Source organism: Schistocerca gregaria, chromosome 10 (assembly GCF_023897955.1).
Source record: "Schistocerca gregaria isolate iqSchGreg1 chromosome 10, iqSchGreg1.2, whole genome shotgun sequence".
NCBI lineage: Eukaryota > Metazoa > Arthropoda > Insecta > Orthoptera > Acrididae > Schistocerca > Schistocerca gregaria.
The window spans coordinates 209,244,427-209,267,776 of NC_064929.1; the positions used below are offsets into that span (position 1 = coordinate 209,244,427).

Sequence of the window (23,350 nt, forward strand, 5' to 3'; positions counted from 1 at the left end):
TCCCAGGCTTTATAGATTTTAAATGCTAGTTGCTTCAACTTCATATAAGAATGAAGTATTTGATTTTGAAAATGTATTAATTCTATGTTTCATCACAGCGAGGTCCTCACACAGCAAGACGGCACTGTTTATTTGCCCATCAGCAGCGTCATATCGACGAGAGGGTGCACCTGGACAAGTTTTGATTCTATTGGTAGGTACCCAGGCTTTATAGATTTTAAAAGCTAATTGCTTCAACTTCATATAAGAATGAAGTATTTGATTTTGAAAATGTATTAATTCTATGTTTCATCACAGCGAGGTCCTCACACAACAAGACGGCATTGTTTATTTGCCCATCGGCAGCGTCATATCGACGAGAGGGTGCACCTGGACAAGTTTTCATTCTATTGGTAGGTACCCAGGCTTTATAGATTTTAAATGCTAGTTGCTTCAACTTCATATAAGAATGAAGTATTTGATTTTGAAAATGTATTAATTCTATGTTTCATCCCAGCGAGGTCCTCACACAGCAAGACGGCACTGTTTATTTGCCCATCGGCAGCGTCATATCGACGAGAAGGTGCACCTGGACAAGTTTTCATTCTATTGGTAGGTACCCTGGCTTTATAGATTGTAAATGCTAGTTGCTTCAACTTCATATAAGAATGAAGTATTTGATTTTGAAAATGTATTAATTCTATGTTTCATCACAGCGAGGTCCTCACACAGCAAGACGGCATTGTTTATTTGCCCATCGGCAGCGTCATATCGACGAGAGGGTGCACCTGGACAAGTTTTCATTCTATTGGTAGGTACCCAGGCTTTATAGATTTTAAAAGCTAGTTGCTTCAACTTCATATAAGAATGAAGTATTTGATTTTGAAAATGTATTAATTCTATGTTTCATCACAGCGAGGTCCTCACACAGCAAGACGGGACTGTTTATTTGCCCATCGGCAGCGTCATATCGACGAGAGGGTGCACCTGGACAAGTTTTCATTCTATTGGTAGGTACCCAGGCTTTATAGATTTTAATAGCTAGTTGCTTCAACTTCATATAAGAATGAAGTATTTGATTTTGAAAATGTATTAATTCTATGTTTCATCCCAGCGAGGTCCTCACACAGCAAGACGGCATTGTTTATTTGCCCATCGGCAGCGTCATATCGACGAGAGGGTGCACCTGGACAAGTTTTCATTCTATTGGTAGGTACCCAGGCTTTATAGATTTTAAAAGCTAGTTGCTTCAACTTCATATAAGAATGAAGTATTTGATTTTGAAAATGTATTAATTCTATGTTTCATCACAGCGAGGTCCTCACACAGCAAGACGGCACTGTTTATTTTCCCATCGGCAGCGTCATATCGACGAGAGGGTGCACCTGGACAAGTTTTCATTCTATTGGTAGGTACCCAGGCTTTATAGATTTTAAAAGCTAGTTGCTTCAACTTCATATAAGAATGAAGTATTTGATTTTGAAAATGTATTAATTCTATGTTTCATCACAGCGAGGTCCTCACACAGCAAGACGGCATTGTTTATTTGCCATCGGCAGCGTCATATCGACTAGAGGGTGCACCTGGACAAGTTTTCATTCTATTGGTAGGTACCCAGGCTTTATAGATTTTAAATGCTAGTTGCTTCAACTTCATATAAGAATGAAGTATTTGATTTTGAAAATGTGTTAATTCTATGCTTCATCACAGCGAGGTCCTCACACAGCAAGACGGCATAGTTTATTTGCCCATCGGCAGCGCCATATCGACGAGAGGGTGCACCTGGACAAGTTTTCATTCTATTGGTAGGTACCCAGGCTTTATAGATTTTAAAAGCTAGTTGCTTCAACTTCATATAAGAATGAAGTATTTGATTTTGAAAATGTATTAATTCTATGTTTCATCACAGCGAGGTCCTCACACAGCAAGACGGCATTGTTTATTTGCCCATCGGAAGCGCCATATCGACGAGAGGGTGACCTGGACAAGTTTTCATTCTATTGGTAGGTACCCAGGCTTTATAGATTTTAAAAGCTAGTTGCTTCAACTTCATATAAGAATGAAGTATTTGATTTTGAAAATGTATTAATTCTATGCTTCATCACAGCGAGGTCCTCACACAGCAAGACGGCATATTTTTTTTGCCCATCGGCAGCGCCATATCGACGAGAGGGTGCACCTGGACAAGTTTTCATTCTATTGGTAGGTACCCAGGCTTTATAGATTTTAAAAGCTAGTTGCTTCAACTTCATATAAGAATGAAGTATTTGATTTTGAAAATGTATTAATTCTATGTTTCATCACAGCGAGGTCCTCACACAGCAAGACGGCATTGTTTATTTGCCCATCGGCAGCGTCATATCGACGAGAGGGTGCACCTGGACAAGTTTTCATTCTATTGGTAGGTACCCAGGCTTTATAGATTTTAAAAGCTAGTTGCTTCAACTTCATATAAGAATGAAGTATTTGATTTTGAAAATGTATTAATTCTATGTTTCATCACAGCGAGGTCCTCACACAACAAGACGGCATTGTTTATTTGCCCATCGGCAGCGCCATATCGACGAGAGGGTGCACCTGGACAAGTTTTCATTCTATTGGTAGGTACCCAGGCTTTATAGATTTTAAAAGCTAGTTGCTTCAACTTCATATAAGAATGAAGTATTTGATTTTGAAAATGTATTAATTCTATGTTTCATCCCAGCGAGGTCCTCACACAGCAAGACGGCACTGTTTATTTGCCCATCGGCAGCGTCATATCGACGAGAGGGTGCACCTGGACAAGTTTTCATTCTATTGGTAGGTACCCAGGCTTTATAGATTTTAAAAGCTAGTTGCTTCAACTTCATATAAGAATGAAGTATTTGATTTTGAAAATGTATTAATTCTATGTTTCATCCCAGCGAGGTCCTCACACAGCAAGACGGCATTGTTTATTTGCCCATCGGCAGCGTCATATCGACGAGAGGATGCACCTGGACAAGTTTTCATTCTATTGGTAGGTACCCAGGCTTTATAGATTTTAAAAGCTAGTTGCTTCAACTTCATATAAGAATGAAGTATTTGATTTTGAAAATGTATTAACTCTATGTTTCATCACAGCGAGGTCCTCACACAGCAAGACGGCATTGTTTATTTGCCCATTGGCAGCGCCATATCGACGAGAGGGTGCACCTGGACAAGTTTTCATTCTATTGGTAGGTACCCAGGCTTTATAGATTTTAAAAGCTAGTTGCTTCAACTTCATATAAGAATGAAGTATTTGATTTTGAAAATGTATTAATTCTATGTTTCATCCCAGCGAGGTCCTCACACAGCAAGACGGCACTGTTTATTTGCCCATCGGCAGCGTCATATCGACGAGAGGATGCACCTGGACAAGTTTTCATTCTATTGGTAGGTACCCAGGCTTTATAGATTTTAAAAGCTAGTTGCTTCAACTTCATATAAGAATGAAGTATTTGATTTTGAAAATGTATTAACTCTATGTTTCATCACAGCGAGGTCCTCACACAGCAAGACGGCATAGTTTATTTGCCCATCGGCAGCGTCATATCGACGAGAGGGTGCACCTGGACAAGTTTTCATTCTATTGGTAGGTACCCAGGCTTTATAGATTTTAAAAGCTAGTTGCTTCAACTTCATATAAGAATGAAGTATTTGATTTTGAAAATGTATTAATTCTATGTTTCATCCCAGCGAAGTCCTCACACAGCAAGACGGCACTGTTTATTTGCCCATCGGCAGCGTCATATCGACGAGAGGATGCACCTGGACAAGTTTTCATTCTATTGGTAGGTACCCAGGCTTTATAGATTTTAAAAGCTAGTTGCTTCAACTTCATATAAGAATGAAGTATTTGATTTTGAAAATGTATTAACTCTATGTTTCATCACAGCGAGGTCCTCACACAGCAAGACGGCATTGTTTATTTGCCCATTGGCAGCGCCATATCGACGAGAGGGTGCACCTGGACAAGTTTTCATTCTATTGGTAGGTACCCAGGCTTTATAGATTTTAAAAGCTAGTTGCTTCAACTTCATATAAGAATGAAGTATTTGATTTTGAAAATGTATTAATTCTATGTTTCATCACAGCGAGGTCCTCACACAACAAGACGGCATTGTTTATTTGCCCATCGGCAGCGCCATATCGACGAGAGGGTGCACCTGGACAAGTTTTCATTCTATTGGTAGGTACCCAGGCTTTATAGATTTTAAAAGCTAGTTGCTTCAACTTCATATAAGAAAGAAGTATTTGATTTTGAAAATGTATTAATTCTATGTTTCATCACAGCGAGGTCCTCACACAGCAAGACGGCATTGTTTATTTGCCCATCGGCAGCGCCATATCGACGAGAGGGTGCACCTGGACAAGTTTTCATTCTATTGGTAGGTACCCAGGCTTTATAGATTTTAAAAGCTAGTTGCTTCAACTTCATATAAGAATGAAGTATTTGATTTTGAAAATGTATTAATTCTATGTTTCATCCCAGCGAGGTCCTCACACAGCAAGACGGCATTGTTTATTTGCCCATCGGCAGCGCCATATCAACGAGAGGATGCACCTGGACAAGTTTTCATTCTATTAGTAGGTACCCAGGCTTTATAGATTTTAAAAGCTAGTTGCTTCAACTTCATATAAGAATGAAGTATTTGATTTTGAAAATGTATTAATTCTATGTTTCATCACAGCGAGGTCCTCACACAGCAAGACGGCATTGTTTATTTGCCCATCGGCAGCGCCATATCGACGAGAGGGTGCACCTGGACAAGTTTTCATTCTATTGGTAGGTACCCAGGCTTTATAGATTTTAAAAGCTAGTTGCTTCAACTTCGTATAAGAATGAAGTATTTGATTTTGAAAATGTATTAATTCTATGTTTCATCCCAGCGAGGTCCTCACACAGCAAGACGGCACTGTTTATTTGCCCATCGGCAGCGTCATATCGATGAGAGGATGCACCTGGACAAGTTTTCATTCTATTGGTAGGTACCCAGGCTTTATAGATTTTAAAAGCTAGTTGCTTCAACTTCATATAAGAATGAAGTATTTGATTTTGAAAATGTATTAACTCTATGTTTCATCACAGCGAGGTCCTCACACAGCAAGACGGCATAGTTTATTTGCCCATCGGCAGCGTCATATCGACGAGAGGGTGCACCTGGACAAGTTTTCATTCTATTGGTAGGTACCCAGGCTTTATAGATTTTAAAAGCTAGTTGCTTCAACTTCATATAAGAATGAAGTATTTGATTTTGAAAATGTATTAATTCTATGTTTCATCCCAGCGAAGTCCTCACACAGCAAGACGGCACTGTTTATTTGCCCATCGGCAGCGTCATATCGACGAGAGGATGCACCTGGACAAGTTTTCATTCTATTGGTAGGTACCCAGGCTTTATAGATTTTAAAAGCTAGTTGCTTCAACTTCATATAAGAATGAAGTATTTGATTTTGAAAATGTATTAATTCTATGTTTCATCACAGCGAGGTCCTCACACAGCAAGACGGCATTGTTTATTTGCCCATTTTCAGCGCCATATCGACGAGAGGGTGCACCTGGACAAGTTTTCATTCTATTGGTAGGTACCCAGGCTTTATAGATTTTAAAAGCTAGTTGCTTCAACTTCATATAAGAATGAAGTATTTGATTTTGAAAATGTATTAATTCTATGTTTCATCACAGCGAGGTCCTCACACAGCAAGACGGCACTGTTTATTTGCCCATCGGCAGCGTCATATCGACGAGAGGGTGCACCTGGACAAGTTTTCATTCTATTGGTAGGTACCCAGGCTTTATAGATTTTAAAAGCTAGTTGCTTCAACTTCATATAAGAAAGAAGTATTTGATTTTGAAAATGTATTAATTCTATGTTTCATCACAGCGAGGTCCTCACACAGCAAGACGGCATTGTTTATTTGCCCATCGGCAGCGCCATATCGACGAGAGGGTGCACCTGGACAAGTTTTCATTCTATTGGTAGGTACCCAGGCTTTATAGATTTTAAAAGCTAGTTGCTTCAACTTCATATAAGAATGAAGTATTTGATTTTGAAAATGTATTAATTCTATGTTTCATCATAGCGAGGTCCTCACACAGCAAGACGGCATTGTTTATTTGCCCATCGGCAGCGCCATATCAACGAGAGGATGCACCTGGACAAGTTTTCATTCTATTAGTAGGTACCCAGGCTTTATAGATTTTAAAAGCTAGTTGCTTCAACTTCATATAAGAATGAAGTATTTGATTTTGAAAATGTATTAATTCTATGTTTCATCACACCGAGGTCCTCACACAGCAAGACGGCATTGTTTATTTGCCCATCGGCAGCGCCATATCGACGAGAGGGTGCACCTGGACAAGTTTTCATTCTATTGGTAGGTACCCAGGCTTTATAGATTTTAAAAGCTAGTTGCTTCAACTTCGTATAAGAATGAAGTATTTGATTTTGACAATGTATTAATTCTATGTTTCATCACAGCGAGGTCCTCACACAGCAAGACGGCATAGTTTATTTGCCCATCGGCAGCGTCATATCGACGAGAGGGTGCACCTGGACAAGTTTTCATTCTATTGGTAGGTACCCAGGCTTTATAGATTTTAAAAGCTAGTTGCTTCAACTTCATATAAGAATGAAGTATTTGATTTTGAAAATGTATTAATTCTATGTTTCATCCCAGCGAAGTCCTCACACAGCAAGACGGCACTGTTTATTTGCCCATCGGCAGCGTCATATCGACGAGAGGATGCACCTGGACAAGTTTTCATTCTATTGGTAGGTACCCAGGCTTTATAGATTTTAAAAGCTAGTTGCTTCAACTTCATATAAGAATGAAGTATTTGATTTTGAAAATGTATGAACTCTATGTTTCATCACAGCGAGGTCCTCACACAGCAAGACGGCATTGTTTATTTGCCCATTGGCAGCGCCATATCGACGAGAGGGTGCACCTGGACAAGTTTTCATTCTATTGGTAGGTACCCAGGCTTTATAGATTTTAAAAGCTAGTTGCTTCAACTTCATATAAGAATGAAGTATTTGATTTTGAAAATGTATGAATTCTATGTTTCATCACAGCGAGGTCCTCACACAGCAAGACGGCACTGTTTATTTGCCCATCGGCAGCGCCATATCGACGAGAGGGTGCACCTGGACAAGTTTTCATTCTATTGGTAGGTACCCAGGCTTTATAGATTTTAAAAGCTAGTTGCTTCAACTTCATATAAGAATGAAGTATTTGATTTTGAAAATGTATTAATTCTATGTTTCATCACAGCGAGGTCCTCACACAGCAAGACGGCATTGTTTATTTGCCCATTTTCAGCGCCATATCGACGAGAGGGTGCACCTGGACAAGTTTTCATTCTATTGGTAGGTACCCAGGCTTTATAGATTTTAAAAGCTAGTTGCTTCAACTTCATATAAGAATGAAGTATTTGATTTTGAAAATGTATTAATTCTATGTTTCATCACAGCGAGGTCCTCACACAGCAAGACGGCACTGTTTATTTGCCCATCGGCAGCGTCATATCGACGAGAGGGTGCACCTGGACAAGTTTTCATTCTATTGGTAGGTACCCAGGCTTTATAGATTTTAAAAGCTAGTTGCTTCAACTTCATATAAGAAAGAAGTATTTGATTTTGAAAATGTATTAATTCTATGTTTCATCACAGCGAGGTCCTCACACAGCAAGACGGCATTGTTTATTTGCCCATCGGCAGCGCCATATCGACGAGAGGGTGCACCTGGACAAGTTTTCATTCTATTGGTAGGTACCCAGGCTTTATAGATTTTAAAAGCTAGTTGCTTCAACTTCATATAAGAATGAAGTATTTGATTTTGAAAATGTATTAATTCTATGTTTCATCATAGCGAGGTCCTCACACAGCAAGACGGCATTGTTTATTTGCCCATCGGCAGCGCCATATCAACGAGAGGATGCACCTGGACAAGTTTTCATTCTATTAGTAGGTACCCAGGCTTTATAGATTTTAAAAGCTAGTTGCTTCAACTTCATATAAGAATGAAGTATTTGATTTTGAAAATGTATTAATTCTATGTTTCATCACACCGAGGTCCTCACACAGCAAGACGGCATTGTTTATTTGCCCATCGGCAGCGCCATATCGACGAGAGGGTGCACCTGGACAAGTTTTCATTCTATTGGTAGGTACCCAGGCTTTATAGATTTTAAAAGCTAGTTGCTTCAACTTCGTATAAGAATGAAGTATTTGATTTTGACAATGTATTAATTCTATGTTTCATCACAGCGAGGTCCTCACACAGCAAGACGGCATTGTTTATTTGCCCATCGGCAGCGTCATATCGACGAGAGGGTGCACCTGGACAAGTTTTCATTCTATTGGTAGGTACCCAGGCTTTATAGATTTTAAAAGCTAGTTGCTTCAACTTCATATAAGAATGAAGTATTTGATTTTGAAAATGTATTAATTCTATGTTTCATCACAGCGAGGTCCTCACACAGCAAGACGGCATTGTTTATTTGCCCATCGGCAGCGTCATATCGACGAGAGGGTGCACCTGGACAAGTTTTCATTCTATTGGTAGGTACCCAGGCTTTATAGATTTTAAAAGCTAGTTGCTTCAACTTCATATAAGAATGAAGTATTTGATTTTGAAAATGTATGAATTCTATGCTTCATCCCAGCGAGGTCCTCACACAGCAAGACGGCATTGTTTATTTGCCCATCGGCAGCGTCATATCGACGAGAGGGTGCACCTGGACAAGTTTTCATTCTATTGGTAGGTACCCAGGATTTATAGATTTTAAAAGCTAGTTGCTTCAACTTCATATAAGAATGAAGTATTTGATTTTGAAAATGTATTAATTCTATGTTTCATCCCAGCGAGGTCCTCACACAGCAAGACGGCACTGTTTATTTGCCCATCGGCAGCGTCATATCGACGAGAGGATGCACCTGGACAAGTTTTCATTCTATTGGTAGGTACCCAGGCTTTATAGATTTTAAAAGCTAGTTGCTTCAACTTCATATAAGAATGAAGTATTTGATTTTGAAAATGTATTAATTCTATGTTTCATCCCAGCGAGGTCCTCACACAGCAAGACGGCATTGTTTATTTGCCCATTGGCAGCGCCATATCGACGAGAGGGTGCACCTGGACAAGTTTACATTCTATTGGTAGGTACCCAGGCTTTATAGATTTTAAATGCTAGTTGCTTCAACTTCATATAAGAATGAAGTATTTGATTTTGAAAATGTATTAATTCTATGTTTCATCACAGCGAGGTCCTCACACAGCAAGACGGCATTGTTTATTTGCCCATCGGCAGCGTCATATCGACGAGAGGGTGCACCTGGACAAGTTTTCATTCTATTGGTAGGTACCCAGGCTTTATAGATTTTAAAAGCTAATTGCTTCAACTTCATATAAGAATGAAGTATTTGATTTTGAAAATGTATTAATTCTATGTTTCATCACAGCGAGGTCCTCACACAACAAGACGGCACTGTTTATTTGCCCATCGGCAGCGTCATATCGACGAGAGGGTGCACCTGGACAAGTTTTCATTCTATTGGTAGGTACCCAGGCTTTATAGATTTTAAATGCTAGTTGCTTCAACTTCATATAAGAATGAAGTATTTGATTTTGAAAATGTATTAGTTCTATGTTTCATCACAGCGAGGTCCTCACACAGCAAGACGGCACTGTTTATTTGCCCATCAGCAGCGTCATATCGACGAGAGGGTGCACCTGGACAAGTTTTCATTCTATTGGTAGGTACCCAGGCTTTATAGATTTTAAATGCTAGTTGCTTCAACTTCATATAAGAATGAAGTATTTGATTTTGAAAATGTATTAATTCTATGTTTAATCACAGCGAGGTCCTCACACAGCAAGACGGCACTGTTTATTTGCCCATCATCAGCGTCATATCGACGAGAGGGTGCACCTGGACAAGTTTTCATTCTATTGGTAGGTACCCAGGCTTTATAGATTTTAAAAGCTAATTGCTTCAACTTCATATAAGAATGAAGTATTTGATTTTGAAAATGTATTAATTATATGTTTCATCACAGCGACGTCCTCACACAACAAGACGGCATTGTTTATTTGCCCATCGGCAGCGTCATATCGACGAGAGGGTGCACCTGGACAAGTTTTCATTCTATTGGTAGGTACCCAGGCTTTATAGATTTTAAAAGCTAGTTGCTTCAACTTCATATAAGAATGAAGTATTTGATTTTGAAAATGTATTAATTCTATGTTTCATCCCAGCGAGGTCCTCACACAGCAAGACGGCACTGTTTATTTGCCCATCGGCAGCGTCATATCGACGAGAAGGTGCACCTGGACAAGTTTTCATTCTATTGGTAGGTACCCAGGCTTTATAGATTTTAAATGCTAGTTGCTTCAACTTCATATAAGAATGAAGTATTTGATTTTGAAAATGTATTTATTCTATGTTTCATCACAGCGAGGTCCTCACACAGCAAGAGGGCATTGTTTATTTGCCCATCGGCAGCGTCATATCGACGAGAGGGTGCACCTGGACAAGTTTTCATTCTATTGGTAGGTACCCAGGCTTTATAGATTGTAAATGCTAGTTGCTTCAACTTCATATAAGAATGAAGTATTTGATTTTGAAAATGTATTAATTCTATGTTTCATCACAGCGAGGTCCTCACACAGCAAGACGGCATTGTTTATTTGCCCATCGGCAGCGTCATATCGACGAGAGGGTGCACCTGGACAAGTTTTCATTCTATTGGTAGGTACCCAGGCTTTATAGATTTTAAAAGCTAGTTGCTTCAACTTCATATAAGAATGAAGTATTTGATTTTGAAAATGTATTAATTCTATGTTTCATCACAGCGAGGTCCTCACACAGCAAGACGGGACTGTTTATTTGCCCATCGGCAGCGTCATATCGACGAGAGGGTGCACCGGACAAGTTTTCATTCTATTGGTAGGTACCCAGGCTTTATAGATTTTAATAGCTAGTTGCTTCAACTTCATATAAGAATGAAGTATTTCATTTTGAAAATGTATTAATTCTATGTTTCATCACAGCGAGGTCCTCACACAGCAAGACGGCATTGTTTATTTGCCCATCGGCAGCGTCATATCGACGAGAGGGTGCACCTGGACAAGTTTTCATTCTATTGGTAGGTACCCAGGCTTTACAGATTTTAAATGCTAGTTGCTTCAACTTCATATAAGAATGAAGTATTTGATTTTGAAAATGTATTAATTCTATGTTTCATCCCAGCGAGGTCCTCACACAGCAAGACGGCATTGTTTATTTGCCCATCGGCAGCGTCATATCGATGAGAGGGTGCACCTGGACAAGTTTTCATTCTATTGGTAGGTACCCAGGCTTTATAGATTTTAAAAGCTAGTTGCTTCAACTTCATATAAGAATGAAGTATTTGATTTTGAAAATGTATTAATTCTATGTTTCATCCCAGCGAGGTCCTCACACAGCAAGACGGCACTGTTTATTTTCCCATCGGCAGCGTCATATCGACGAGAGGGTGCACCTGGACAAGTTTTCATTCTATTGGTAGGTACCCAGGCTTTATAGATTTTAAAAGCTAGTTGCTTCAACTTCATATAAGAATGAAGTATTTGATTTTAAAAATGTATTAATTCTATGTTTCATCACAGCGAGGTCCTCACACAGCAAGACGGCATTGTTTATTTGCCATCGGCAGCGTCATATCGACTAGAGGGTGCACCTGGACAAGTTTTCATTCTATTGGTAGGTACCCAGGCTTTATAGATTTTAAATGCTAGTTGCTTCAACTTCATATAAGAATGAAGTATTTGATTTTGAAAATGTATTAATTCTATGTTTCATCACAGCGAGGTCCTCACACAGCAAGACGGCATTGTTTATTTGCCCATCGGCAGCGTCATATCGACGAGAGGGTGCACCTGGACAAGTTTTCATTCTATTGGTAGGTACCCAGGCTTTATAGATTTTAAATGCTAGTTGCTTCAACTTCATATAAGAATGAAGTGTTTGATTTTGAAAATGTATTAATTCTATGTTTCATCACAGCGAGGTCCTCACACAGCAAGACGGCATTGTTTATTTTCCCATCGGCAGCGTCATATCGACGAGAGGGTGCACCTGGACAAGTTTTCATTCTATTGGTAGGTACCCAGGCTTTATAGATTTTAAATGCTAGTTGCTTCAACTTCATATAAGAATGAAGTATTTGATTTTGAAAATGTATTAATTCTATGTTTCATCACAGCGAGGTCCTCACACAGCAAGACGGCATTGTTTATTTGCCCATCGGCAGCGTCATATCGACAAGAGGGTGCACCTGGACAAGTTTTCATTCTATTGGTAGGTACCCAGGCTTTATAGATTTTAAAAGCTAGTTGCTTCAACTTCATATAAGAATGAAGTATTTGATTTTGAAAATGTGTTAATTCTATGCTTCATCACAGCGAGGTCCTCACACAGCAAGACGGCATAGTTTATTTGCCCATCGGCAGCGCCATATCGACGAGAGGGTGCACCTGGACAAGTTTTCATTCTATTGGTAGGTACCCAGGCTTTATAGATTTTAAAAGCTAGTTGCTTCAACTTCATATAAGAATGAAGTATTTGATTTTGAAAATGTATTAATTCTATGTTTCATCACAGCGAGGTCCTCACACAGCAAGACGGCATTGTTTATTTGCCCATCGGAAGCGCCATATCGACGAGAGGGTGCACCTGGACAAGTTTTCATTCTATTGGTAGGTACCCAGGCTTTATAGATTTTAAAAGCTAGTAGCTTCAACTTCATATAAGAATGAAGTATTTGATTTTGAAAATGTATTAATTCTATGCTTCATCACAGCGAGGTCCTCACACAGCAAGACGGCATATTTTTTTTGCCCATCGGCAGCGCCATATCGACGAGAGGGTGCACCTGGACAAGTTTTCATTCTATTGGTAGGTACCCAGGCTTTATAGATTTTAAAAGCTAGTTGCTTCAACTTCATATAAGAATGAAGTATTTGATTTTGAAAATGTATTAATTCTATGTTTCATCACAGCGAGGTCCTCACACAGCAAGACGGCATTGTTTATTTGCCCATCGGAAGCGCCATATCGACGAGAGGGTGCACCTGGACAAGTTTTCATTCTATTGGTAGGTACCCAGGCTTTATAGATTTTAAAAGCTAGTTGCTTCAACTTCATATAAGAATGAAGTATTTGATTTTGAAAATGTATTAATTCTATGCTTCATCACAGCGAGGTCCTCACACAGCAAGACGGCATAGTTTATTTGCCCATCGGCAGCGCCATATCGACGAGAGGGTGCACCTGGACAAGTTTTCATTCTATTGGTAGGTACCCAGGCTTTATAGATTTTAAAAGCTAGTTGCTTCAACTTCATATAAGAATGAAGTATTTGATTTTGAAAATGTATTAATTCTATGTTTCATCCCAGCGAAGTCCTCACACAGCAAGACGGCACTGTTTATTTGCCCATCGGCAGCGCCATATCGACGAGAGGGTGCACCTGGACAAGTTTTCATTCTATTGGTAGGTACCCAGGCTTTATAGATTTTAAAAGCTAGTTGCTTCAACTTCATATAAGAATGAAGTATTTGATTTTGAAAATGTATGAATTCTATGTTTCATCACAGCGAGGTCCTCACACAGCAAGACGGCACTGTTTATTTGCCCATCGGCAGCGCCATATCGACGAGAGGGTGCACCTGGACAAGTTTTCATTCTATTGGTAGGTACCCAGGCTTTATAGATTTTAAAAGCTAGTTGCTTCAACTTCATATAAGAATGAAGTATTTGATTTTGAAAATGGATTAATTCTATGTTTCATTACAGCGAGGTCCTCACACAGCAAGACGGCATTGTTTATTTGCCCATTGGCAGCGCCATATCGACGAGAGGGTGCACCTGGACAAGTTTTCATTCTATTGGTAGGTACCCAGGCTTTATAGATTTTAAAAGCTAGTTGCTTCAACTTCATATAAGAATGAAGTATTTGATTTTGAAAATGTATTAATTCTATGTTTCATCACAGCGAGGTCCTCACACAGCAAGACGGCATTGTTTATTTGCCCATTGGCAGCGCCATATCGACGAGAGGGTGCACCTGGACAAGTTTTCATTCTATTGGTAGGTACCCAGGCTTTATAGATTTTAAAAGCTAGTTGCTTCAACTTCATATAAGAATGAAGTATTTGATTTTGAAAATGTATTAATTCTATGTTTCATCACAGCGAGGTCCTCACACAGCAAGACGGCACTGTTTATTTGCCCATCGGCAGCGCCATATCGACGAGAGGGTGCACCTGGACAAGTTTTCATTCTATTGGTAGGTACCCAGGCTTTATAGATTTTAAAAGCTAGTTGCTTCAACTTCATATAAGAAAGAAGTATTTGATTTTGAAAATGTATTAATTCTATGTTTCATCACAGCGAGGTCCTCACACAGCAAGACGGCATTGTTTATTTGCCCATCGGCAGCGCCATATCGACGAGAGGGTGCACCTGGACAAGTTTTCATTCTATTCGTAGGTACCCAGGCTTTATAGATTTTAAAAGCTAGTTGCTTCAACTTCATATAAGAATGAAGTATTTGATTTTGAAAATGTATTAATTCTATGTTTCATCATAGCGAGGTCCTCACACAGCAAGACGGCATTGTTTATTTGCCCATCGGCAGCGTCATATCGACGAGAGGGTGCACCTGGACAAGTTTTCATTCTATTGGTAGGTACCCAGGCTTTATAGATTTTAAAAGCTAGTTGCTTCAACTTCATATAAGAATGAAGTATTTGATTTTGAAAATGTATTAATTCTATGTTTCATCACAGCGAGGTCCTCACACAGCAAGACGGCATTGTTTATTTGCCCATCGGCAGCGCCATATCGACGAGAGGGTGCACCTGGACAAATTTTCATTCTATTGGTAGGTACCCAGGCTTTATAGATTTTAAAAGCTAGTTGCTTCAACTTCATATAAGAATGAAGTATTTGATTTTGAAAATGTACTAATTCTATGTTTCATCCCAGCGAGGTCCTCACACAGCAAGACGGCATTGTTTATTTGCCCATCGGCAGCGCCATATCGACGAGAGGGTGCACCTGGACAAGTTTTCATTCTATTAGTAGGTACCCAGGCTTTATAGATTTTAAAAGCTAGTTGCTTCAACTTCATATAAGAATGAAGTAATTGATTTTGAAAATGTATTAATTCTATGTTTCATCACAGCGAGGTCAGCACACAGCAAGACGGCATTGTTTATTTGCCCATCGGCAGCGCCATATCGACGAGAGGGTGCACCTGGACAAGTTTTCATTCTATTGGTAGGTACCCAGGCTTTATAGATTTTAAAAGCTAGTTGCTTCAACTTCGTATAAGAATGAAGTATTTGATTTTGAAAATGTATTAATTCTATGTTTCATCACAGCGAGGTCCTCACACAGCAAGACGGCATTGTTTATTTGCCCATCGGCAGCGTCATATCGACGAGAGGGTGCACCTGGACAAGTTTTCATTCTATTGGTAGGTACCCAGGCTTTATAGATTTTAAAAGCTAGTTGCTTCAACTTCATATAAGAATGAAGTATTTGATTTTGAAAATGTATTAATTCTATGTTTCATCCCAGCGAGGTCCTCACACAGCAAGACGGCATTGTTTATTTGCCCATCGGCAGCGTCATATCGACGAGAGGGTGCACCTGGACAAGTTTTCATTCTATTGGTAGGTACCCAGTCTTTATAGATTTTAAAAGCTAGTTGCTTCAACTTCATATAAGAATGAAGTATTTGATTTTGAAAATGTATGAATTCTATGCTTCATCCCAGCGAGGTCCTCACACAGCAAGACGGCATTGTTTATTTGCCCATCGGCAGCGTCATATCGACGAGAGGGTGCACCTGGACAAGTTTTCATTCTATTGGTAGGTACCCAGGCTTTATAGATTTTAAAAGCTAGTTGCTTCAACTTCATATAAGAATGAAGTATTTGATTTTGAAAATGTATTAATTCTATGTTTCATCCCAGCGAGGTCCTCACACAGCAAGACGGCACTGTTTATTTGCCCATCGGCAGCGTCATATCGACGAGAGGGTGCACCTGGACAAGTTTTCATTCTATTGGTAGGTACCCAGGCTTTATAGATTTTAAAAGCTAGTTGCTTCAACTTCATATAAGAATGAAGTATTTGATTTTGAAAATGTATTAATTCTATGTTTCATCCCAGCGAGGTCCTCACACAGCAAGACGGCATTGTTTATTTGCCCATCGGCAGCGTCATATCGACGAGAGGGTGCACCTGGACAAGTTTTCATTCTATTGGTAGGTACCCAGGCTTTATAGATTTTAAAAGCTAGTTGCTTCAACTTCATATAAGAATGAAGTATTTGATTTTGAAAATGTATTAATTCTATGTTTCATCCCAGCGAGGTCCTCACACTGCAAGACGGCATTGTTTATTTGCCCATCGGCAGCGTCATATCGACGAGAGGGTGCACCTGGACAAGTTTTCATTCTATTGGTAGGTACACAGGCTTTATAGATTTTAAAAGCTAGTTGCTTCAACTTCATATAAGAATGAAGTATTTGATTTTGAAAATGTATTAATTCTATGTTTCATCATAGCGAGGTCCTCACACAGCAAGACGGCATTGTTTATTTGCCCATCGGCAGCGTCATATCGACGAGAGGGTGCACCTGGACAAGTTTTCATTCTATTGGTAGGTACCCAGGCTTTATAGATTTTAAAAGCTAGTTGCTTCAACTTCATATAAGAATGAAGTATTTGATTTTGAAAATGTATTAATTCTATGTTTCATCACAGCGAGGTCCTCACACAGCAAGACGGCATTGTTTATTTGCCCATCGGCAGCGTCATATCGACGAGAGGGTGCACCTGGACAAGTTTTCATTCTATTGGTAGGTACCCAGGCTTTATAGATTTTAAAAGCTTGTTGCTTCAACTTCATATAAGAATGAAGTATTTGATTTTGAAAATGTATGAATTCTATGTTTCATCCCAGCGAGGTCCTCACACAGCAAGACGGCATTGTTTATTTGCCCATCGGCAGCGTCATATCGACGAGAGGGTGCTCCAGGTCAAGTTTTCATTCTATTGGTAGGTACCCAGGCTTTATAGGTTTTAAAAGCTAGTTGCTTCAACTTCATATAAGAATGAAGTATTTGATTTTGAAAATGTATTAATTCTATGTTTCATCCCAGCGAGGTCCTCACACAGCAAGACGGCACTGTTTATTTGCCCATCGGCAGCGTCATATCGACGAGAGGGTGCACCTGGACAAGTTTTCATTCTATTGGTAGGTACCCAGGCTTTATAGATTTTAAAAGCTAGTTGCTTCAACTTCATATAAGAATGAAGTATTTGATTTTGAAAATGTATGAATTCTATGTTTCATCCCAGCGAGGTACTCACACAGCAAGACGGCATTGTTTATTTGCCCATCGGCAGCGTCATATCGACGAGAGGGTGCACCTGGACAAGTTTTCATTCTATTGGTAGGTACCCAGGCTTTATAGATTTTAAAAGCTAGTTGCTTCAACTTCATATAAGAATGAAGTATTTGATTTTGAAAATGTATTAATTCTATGTTTCATCACAGCGAGGTCCTCACACAGCAAGACGGCATTGTTTATTTGCCCATCGGCAGCGTCATATCGACGAGAGGGTGCACCTGGACAAGTTTTCATTCTATTGGTAGGTACCCAGGCTTTATAGATTTTAAAAGCTAGTTGCTTCAACTTCATATAAGAATGAAGTATTTGATTTTGAAAATGTATTAATTCTATGTTTCATCACAGCGAGGTCCTCACACAGCAAGACGGCATTGTTTATTTGCCCATCGGCAGCGTCATATCGACGAGAGGGTGCACCTGGACAAGTTTTCATTCTATTGGTAGGTACCCAAGCTTTATAGATTTTAAAAGCTAGTTGCTTCAACTTCATATAAGAATGAAGTATTTGATTTTGAAAATGTATTAATTCTATGTTTCATCACAGCGAGGTCCTCACACAGCAAGACGGCATTGTTTATTTGCCCATCGGCAGCGTCATATCGACGAGAGGGTGCACCTGGACAAGTTTTCATTCTATTGGTAGGTACCCAGGCTTTATAGATTTTAAAAGCTAGTTGCTTCAACTTCATATAAGAATGAAGTATTTGATTTTGAAAATGTATTAATTCTATGTTTCATCACAGCGAGGTCCTCACACAGCAAGACGGCATTGTTTATTTGCCCATCGGCAGCGTCATATCGACGAGAGGGTGCACCTGGACAAGTTTTCATTCTATTGGTAGGTACCCAGGCTTTATAGATTTTAAAAGCTAGTTGCTTCAACTTCATATAAGAATGAAGTATTTGATTTTGAAAATGTATTAATTCTATGTTTCATCACAGCGAGGTCCTCACACAGCAAGACGGCATTGTTTATTTGCCCATCGGCAGCGTCATATCGACGAGAGGGTGCACCTGGACAAGTTTTCATTCTATTGGTAGGTACCCAGGCTTTATAGATTTTAAAAGCTAGTTGCTTCAACTTCATATAAGAATGAAGTATTTGATTTTGAAAATGTATTAATTCTATGTTTCATCACAGCGAGGTCCTCACACAGCAAGACGGCATTGTTTATTTGCCCATCGGCAGCGTCATATCGACGAGAGGGTGCACCTGGACAAGTTTTCATTCTATTGGTAGGTACCCAGGCTTTATAGATTTTAAAAGCTAGTTGCTTCAACTTCATATAAGAATGAAGTATTTGATTTTGAAAATGTATTAATTCTATGTTTCATCACAGCGAGGTCCTCACACAGCAAGACGGCATTGTTTATTTGCCCATCGGCAGCGTCATATCGACGAGAGGGTGCACCTGGACAAGTTTTCAATCTATTGGTAGGTACCCAGGCTTTATAGATTTTAAAAGCTAGTTGCTTCAACTTCATATAAGAATGAAGTATTTGATTTTGAAAATGTATTAATTCTATGTTTCATCACAGCGAGGTCCTCACACAGCAAGACGGCATTGTTTATTTGCCCATCGGCAGCGTCATATCGACGAGAGGGTGCACCTGGACAAGTTTTCATTCTATTGGTAGGTACCCAGGCTTTATAGATTTTAAAAGCTAGTTGCTTCAACTTCATATAAGAATGAAGTATTTGATTTTGAAAATGTATTAATTCTATGTTTCATCACAGCGAGGTCCTCACACAGCAAGACGGCATTGTTTATTTGCCCATCGACAGCGTCATATCGACGAGAGGGTGCACCTGGACAAGTTTTCATTCTATTGGTAGGTACCCAGGCTTTATAGATTTTAAAAGCTAGTTGCTTCAACTTCATATAAGAATGAAGTATTTGATTTTGAAAATGTATTAATCCTATGTTTCATCACAGCAAGGTCCTCACACAGCAAGACGGCATTGTTTATTTGCCCATCGGCAGCGTCATATCGACGAGAGGGTGCACCTGGACAAGTTTTCATTCTATTGGTAGGTACCCAGGCTTTATAGATTTTAAAAGCTAGTTGCTTCAACTTCATATAAGAATGAAGTATTTGATTTTGAAAATGTATTAATTCTATGTTTCATCACAGCGAGGTCCTCACACAGCAAGACGGCATTGTTTATTTGCCCATCGGCAGCGTCATATCGACGAGAGGGTGCACCTGGACAAGTTTTCATTCTATTGGTAGGTACCCAGGCTTTATAGATTTTAAAAGCTAGTTGCTTCAACTTCATATAAGAATGAAGTATTTGATTTTGAAAATGTATTAATTCTATGTTTCATCACAGCGAGGTCCTCACACAGCAAGACGGCATTGTTTATTTGCCCATCGGCAGCGTCATATCAACGAGAGGGTGCACCTGGACAAGTTTTCATTCTATTGGTAGGTACCCAGGCTTTATAGATTTTAAAAGCTAGTTGCTTCAACTTCATATAAGAATGAAGTATTTGATTTTGAAAATGTATTAATTCTATGTTTCATCACAGCGAGGTCCTCACACAGCAAGACGGCATTGTTTATTTGCCCATCGACAGCGTCATATCGACGAGAGGGTGCACCTGGACAAGTTTTCATTCTATTGGTAGGTACCCAGGCTTTATAGATTTTAAAAGCTAGTTGCTTCAACTTCATATAAGAATGAAGTATTTGATTTTGAAAATGTATTAATTCTATGTTTCATCACAGCGAGGTCCTCACACAGCAAGACGGCATTGTTTATTTGCCCATCGGCAGCGTCATATCGACGAGAGGGTGCACCTGGACAAGTTTTCATTCTATTGGTAGGTACCCAGGCTTTATAGATTTTAAAAGCTAGTTGCTTCAACTTCATATAAGAATGAAGTATTTGATTTTGAAAATGTATTAATTCTATGTTTCATCACAGCGAGGTCCTCACACAGCAAGACGGCATTGTTTATTTGCCCATCGGCAGCGTCATATCGACGAGAGGGTGCACCTGGACAAGTTTTCATTCTATTGGTAGGTACCCAGGCTTTATAGATTTTAAAAGCTAGTTGCTTCAACTTCATATAAGAATGAAGTATTTGATTTTGAAAATGTATTAATTCTATGTTTCATCACAGCGAGGTCCTCACACAGCAAGACGGCATTGTTTATTTGCCCATCGGCAGCGTCATATCGACGAGAGGGTGCACCTGGACAAGTTTTCATTCTATTGGTAGGTACCCAGGCTTTATAGATTTTAAAAGCTAGTTGCTTCAACTTCATATAAGAATGAAGTATTTGATTTTGAAAATGTATTAATTCTATGTTTCATCACAGCGAGGTCCTCACACAGCAAGACGGCATTGTTTATTTGCCCATCGGCAGCGTCATATCGACAAGAGGGTGCACCTGGACAAGTTTTCATTCTATTGGTAGGTACCCAGGCTTTATAGATTTTAAAAGCTAGTTGCTTCAACTTCATATAAGAATGAAGTATTTGATTTTGAAAATGTATTAATTCTATGTTTCATCACAGCGAGGACCTCACACAGCTAGACGGCATTGTTTATTTGCCCATCGGCAGCGTCATATCGACGAGAGGGTGCACCTGGACAAGTTTTCATTCAATTTGTAGGTACCCAGGCTTTATAGATTTTAAAAGCTAGTTGCTTCAACTTCATATAAGAATGAAGTATTTGATTTTGAAAATGTATTAATTCTATGTTTCATCACAGCGAGGTCCTCACACAGCAAGACGGCATTGTTTATTTGCCCATCGGCAGCGTCATATCGACGAGAGGGTGCACCTGGACAAGTTTTCATTCTATTGGTAGGTACCCAGGCTTTATAGATTTTAAAAGCTAGTTGCTTCAACTTCATATAAGAATGAAGTATTTGATTTTGAAAATGTATTAATTCTATGTTTCATCACAGCGAGGTCCTCACACAGCAAGACGGCATTGTTTATTTGCCCATCGGCAGCGTCATATCGACGAGAGGGTGCACCTGGACAAGTTTTCATTCTATTGGTAGGTACCCAGGCTTTATAGATTTTAAAAGCTAGTTGCTTCAACTTCATATAAGAATGAAGTATTTGATTTTGAAAATGTATTAATTCTATGTTTCATCACAGCGAGGTCCTCACACAGCAAGACGGCATTGTTTATTTGCCCATCGGCAGCGTCATATCGACGAGAGGGTGCACCTGGACAAGTTTTCATTCTATTGGTAGGTACCCAGGCTTTATAGATTTTAAAAGCTAGTTGCTTCAACTTCATATAAGAATGAAGTATTTGATTTTGAAAATGTATTAATTCTATGTTTCATCACAGCGAGGTCCTCACACAGCAAGACGGCATTGTTTATTTGCCCATCGGCAGCGTCATATCGACAAGAGGGTGCACCTGGACAAGTTTTCATTCTATTCGTAGGTACCCAGGCTTTATAGATTTTAAAAGCTAGTTGCTTCAACTTCATATAAGAATGAAGTATTTCATTTTGAAAATGTATTAATTCTATGTTTCATCACAGCGAGGTCCTCACACAGCTAGACGGCATTGTTTATTTGCCCATCGGCAGCGTCATATCGACGAGAGGGTGCACCTGGACAAGTTTTCATTCAATTTGTAGGTACCCAGGCTTTATAGATTTTAAAAGCTAGTTGCTTCAACTTCATATAAGAATGAAGTATTTGATTTTGAAAATGTATTAATTCTATGTTTCATCACAGCGAGGTCCTCACACAGCAAGACGGCATTGTTTATTTGCCCATCGGCAGCGTCATATCGACGAGAGGGTGCACCTGGACAAGTTTTCATTCTATTGGTAGGTACCCAGGCTTTATAGATTTTAAAAGCTAGTTGCTTCAACTTCACATAAGAATGAAGTATTAGATTTGGAAAATGTATTAATTCTATGTTTCATCACAGCGAGGTCCTCACACAGCAAGACGGCATTGTTTATTTGCCCATCGGCAGCGTCATATCGACGAGAGGGTGCACCTGGACAAGTTTTCATTCTATTGGTAGGTACCCAGGCTTTATAGATTTTAAAAGCTAGTTGCTTCAACTTCATATAAGAATGAAGTATTTGATTTTGAAAATGTATTAATTCTATGTTTCATCACAGCAAGGTCATCACACAGCAAGACGGCATTGTTTATTTGCCCATCGGCAGCGTCATATCGACAAGAGGGTGCACCTGGACAAGTTTTCATTCTATTGGTAGGTACCCAGGCTTTATAGATTTTAAAAGCTAGTTGCTTCAACTTCATATAAGAATGAAGTATTTGATTTTGAAAATGTATTAATTCTATGTTTCATCACAGCGAGGTCCTCACACAGCAAGACGGCATTGTTTATTTGCCCATCGGCAGCGTCATATCGACGAGAGGGTGCACCTGGACAAGTTTTCATTCTATTGGTAGGTACCCAGGCTTTATAGATTTTAAAAGCTAGTTGCTTCAACTTCATATAAGAATGAAGTATTTGATTTTGAAAATGTATTAATTCTATGTTTCATCACAGCGAGGTCCTCACACAGCAAGACGGCATTGTTTATTTGCCCATCGGCAGCGTCATATCGACGAGAGGGTGCACCTGGACAAGTTTTCATTCTATTGGTAGGTACCCAGGCTTTATAGATTTTAAAAGCTAGTTGCTTCAACTTCATATAAGAATGAAGTATTTGATTTTGAAAATGTATTAATTCTATGTTTCATCACAGCGAGGTCCTCACACAGCAAGACGGCATTGTTTATTTGCCCATCGGCAGCGTCATATCGACGAGAGGGTGCACCTGGACAAGTTTTCATTCTATTGGTAGGTACCCAGGCTTTATAGATTTTAAAAGCTAGTTGCTTCAACTTCATATAAGAATGAAGTATTTGATTTTGAAA

At 39.3% G+C, this 23,350-nt stretch overlaps 1 protein-coding gene across 1 annotated transcript in view; it reads left to right on the plus strand.

Annotated features, from left to right (window-relative positions):
* The window catches only part of LOC126293245 (uncharacterized), a 52,814-nt gene that overhangs the window by 8,216 nt on the left and 21,248 nt on the right, over positions 1–23,350 (plus strand). Inside the window, exons 3-28 of the mRNA XM_049986363.1 lie at positions 696–790; positions 1,094–1,188; positions 1,690–1,784; positions 2,286–2,380; positions 2,684–2,778; positions 2,883–2,977; positions 3,082–3,176; positions 3,281–3,375; positions 3,480–3,574; positions 4,276–4,370; positions 4,475–4,569; positions 5,669–5,763; positions 5,868–5,962; positions 6,465–6,559; positions 6,664–6,758; positions 7,062–7,156; positions 7,460–7,554; positions 7,659–7,753; positions 7,858–7,952; positions 8,256–8,350; positions 8,455–8,549; positions 8,654–8,748; positions 8,853–8,947; positions 9,052–9,146; positions 9,251–9,345; positions 9,649–9,697. Coding sequence (XP_049842320.1) covers positions 3,347–3,375; positions 3,480–3,574; positions 4,276–4,370; positions 4,475–4,569; positions 5,669–5,763; positions 5,868–5,962; positions 6,465–6,559; positions 6,664–6,758; positions 7,062–7,156; positions 7,460–7,554; positions 7,659–7,753; positions 7,858–7,952; positions 8,256–8,350; positions 8,455–8,549; positions 8,654–8,748; positions 8,853–8,947; positions 9,052–9,146; positions 9,251–9,345; positions 9,649–9,697 — 1,693 coding nt within the window. The 5' untranslated portion in view covers positions 696–790; positions 1,094–1,188; positions 1,690–1,784; ... (3 more) ...; positions 3,082–3,176; positions 3,281–3,346. The remainder of the gene's footprint in view (positions 1–695; positions 791–1,093; positions 1,189–1,689; positions 1,785–2,285; positions 2,381–2,683; positions 2,779–2,882; positions 2,978–3,081; positions 3,177–3,280; positions 3,376–3,479; positions 3,575–4,275; positions 4,371–4,474; positions 4,570–5,668; positions 5,764–5,867; positions 5,963–6,464; positions 6,560–6,663; positions 6,759–7,061; positions 7,157–7,459; positions 7,555–7,658; positions 7,754–7,857; positions 7,953–8,255; positions 8,351–8,454; positions 8,550–8,653; positions 8,749–8,852; positions 8,948–9,051; positions 9,147–9,250; positions 9,346–9,648; positions 9,698–23,350) is intronic.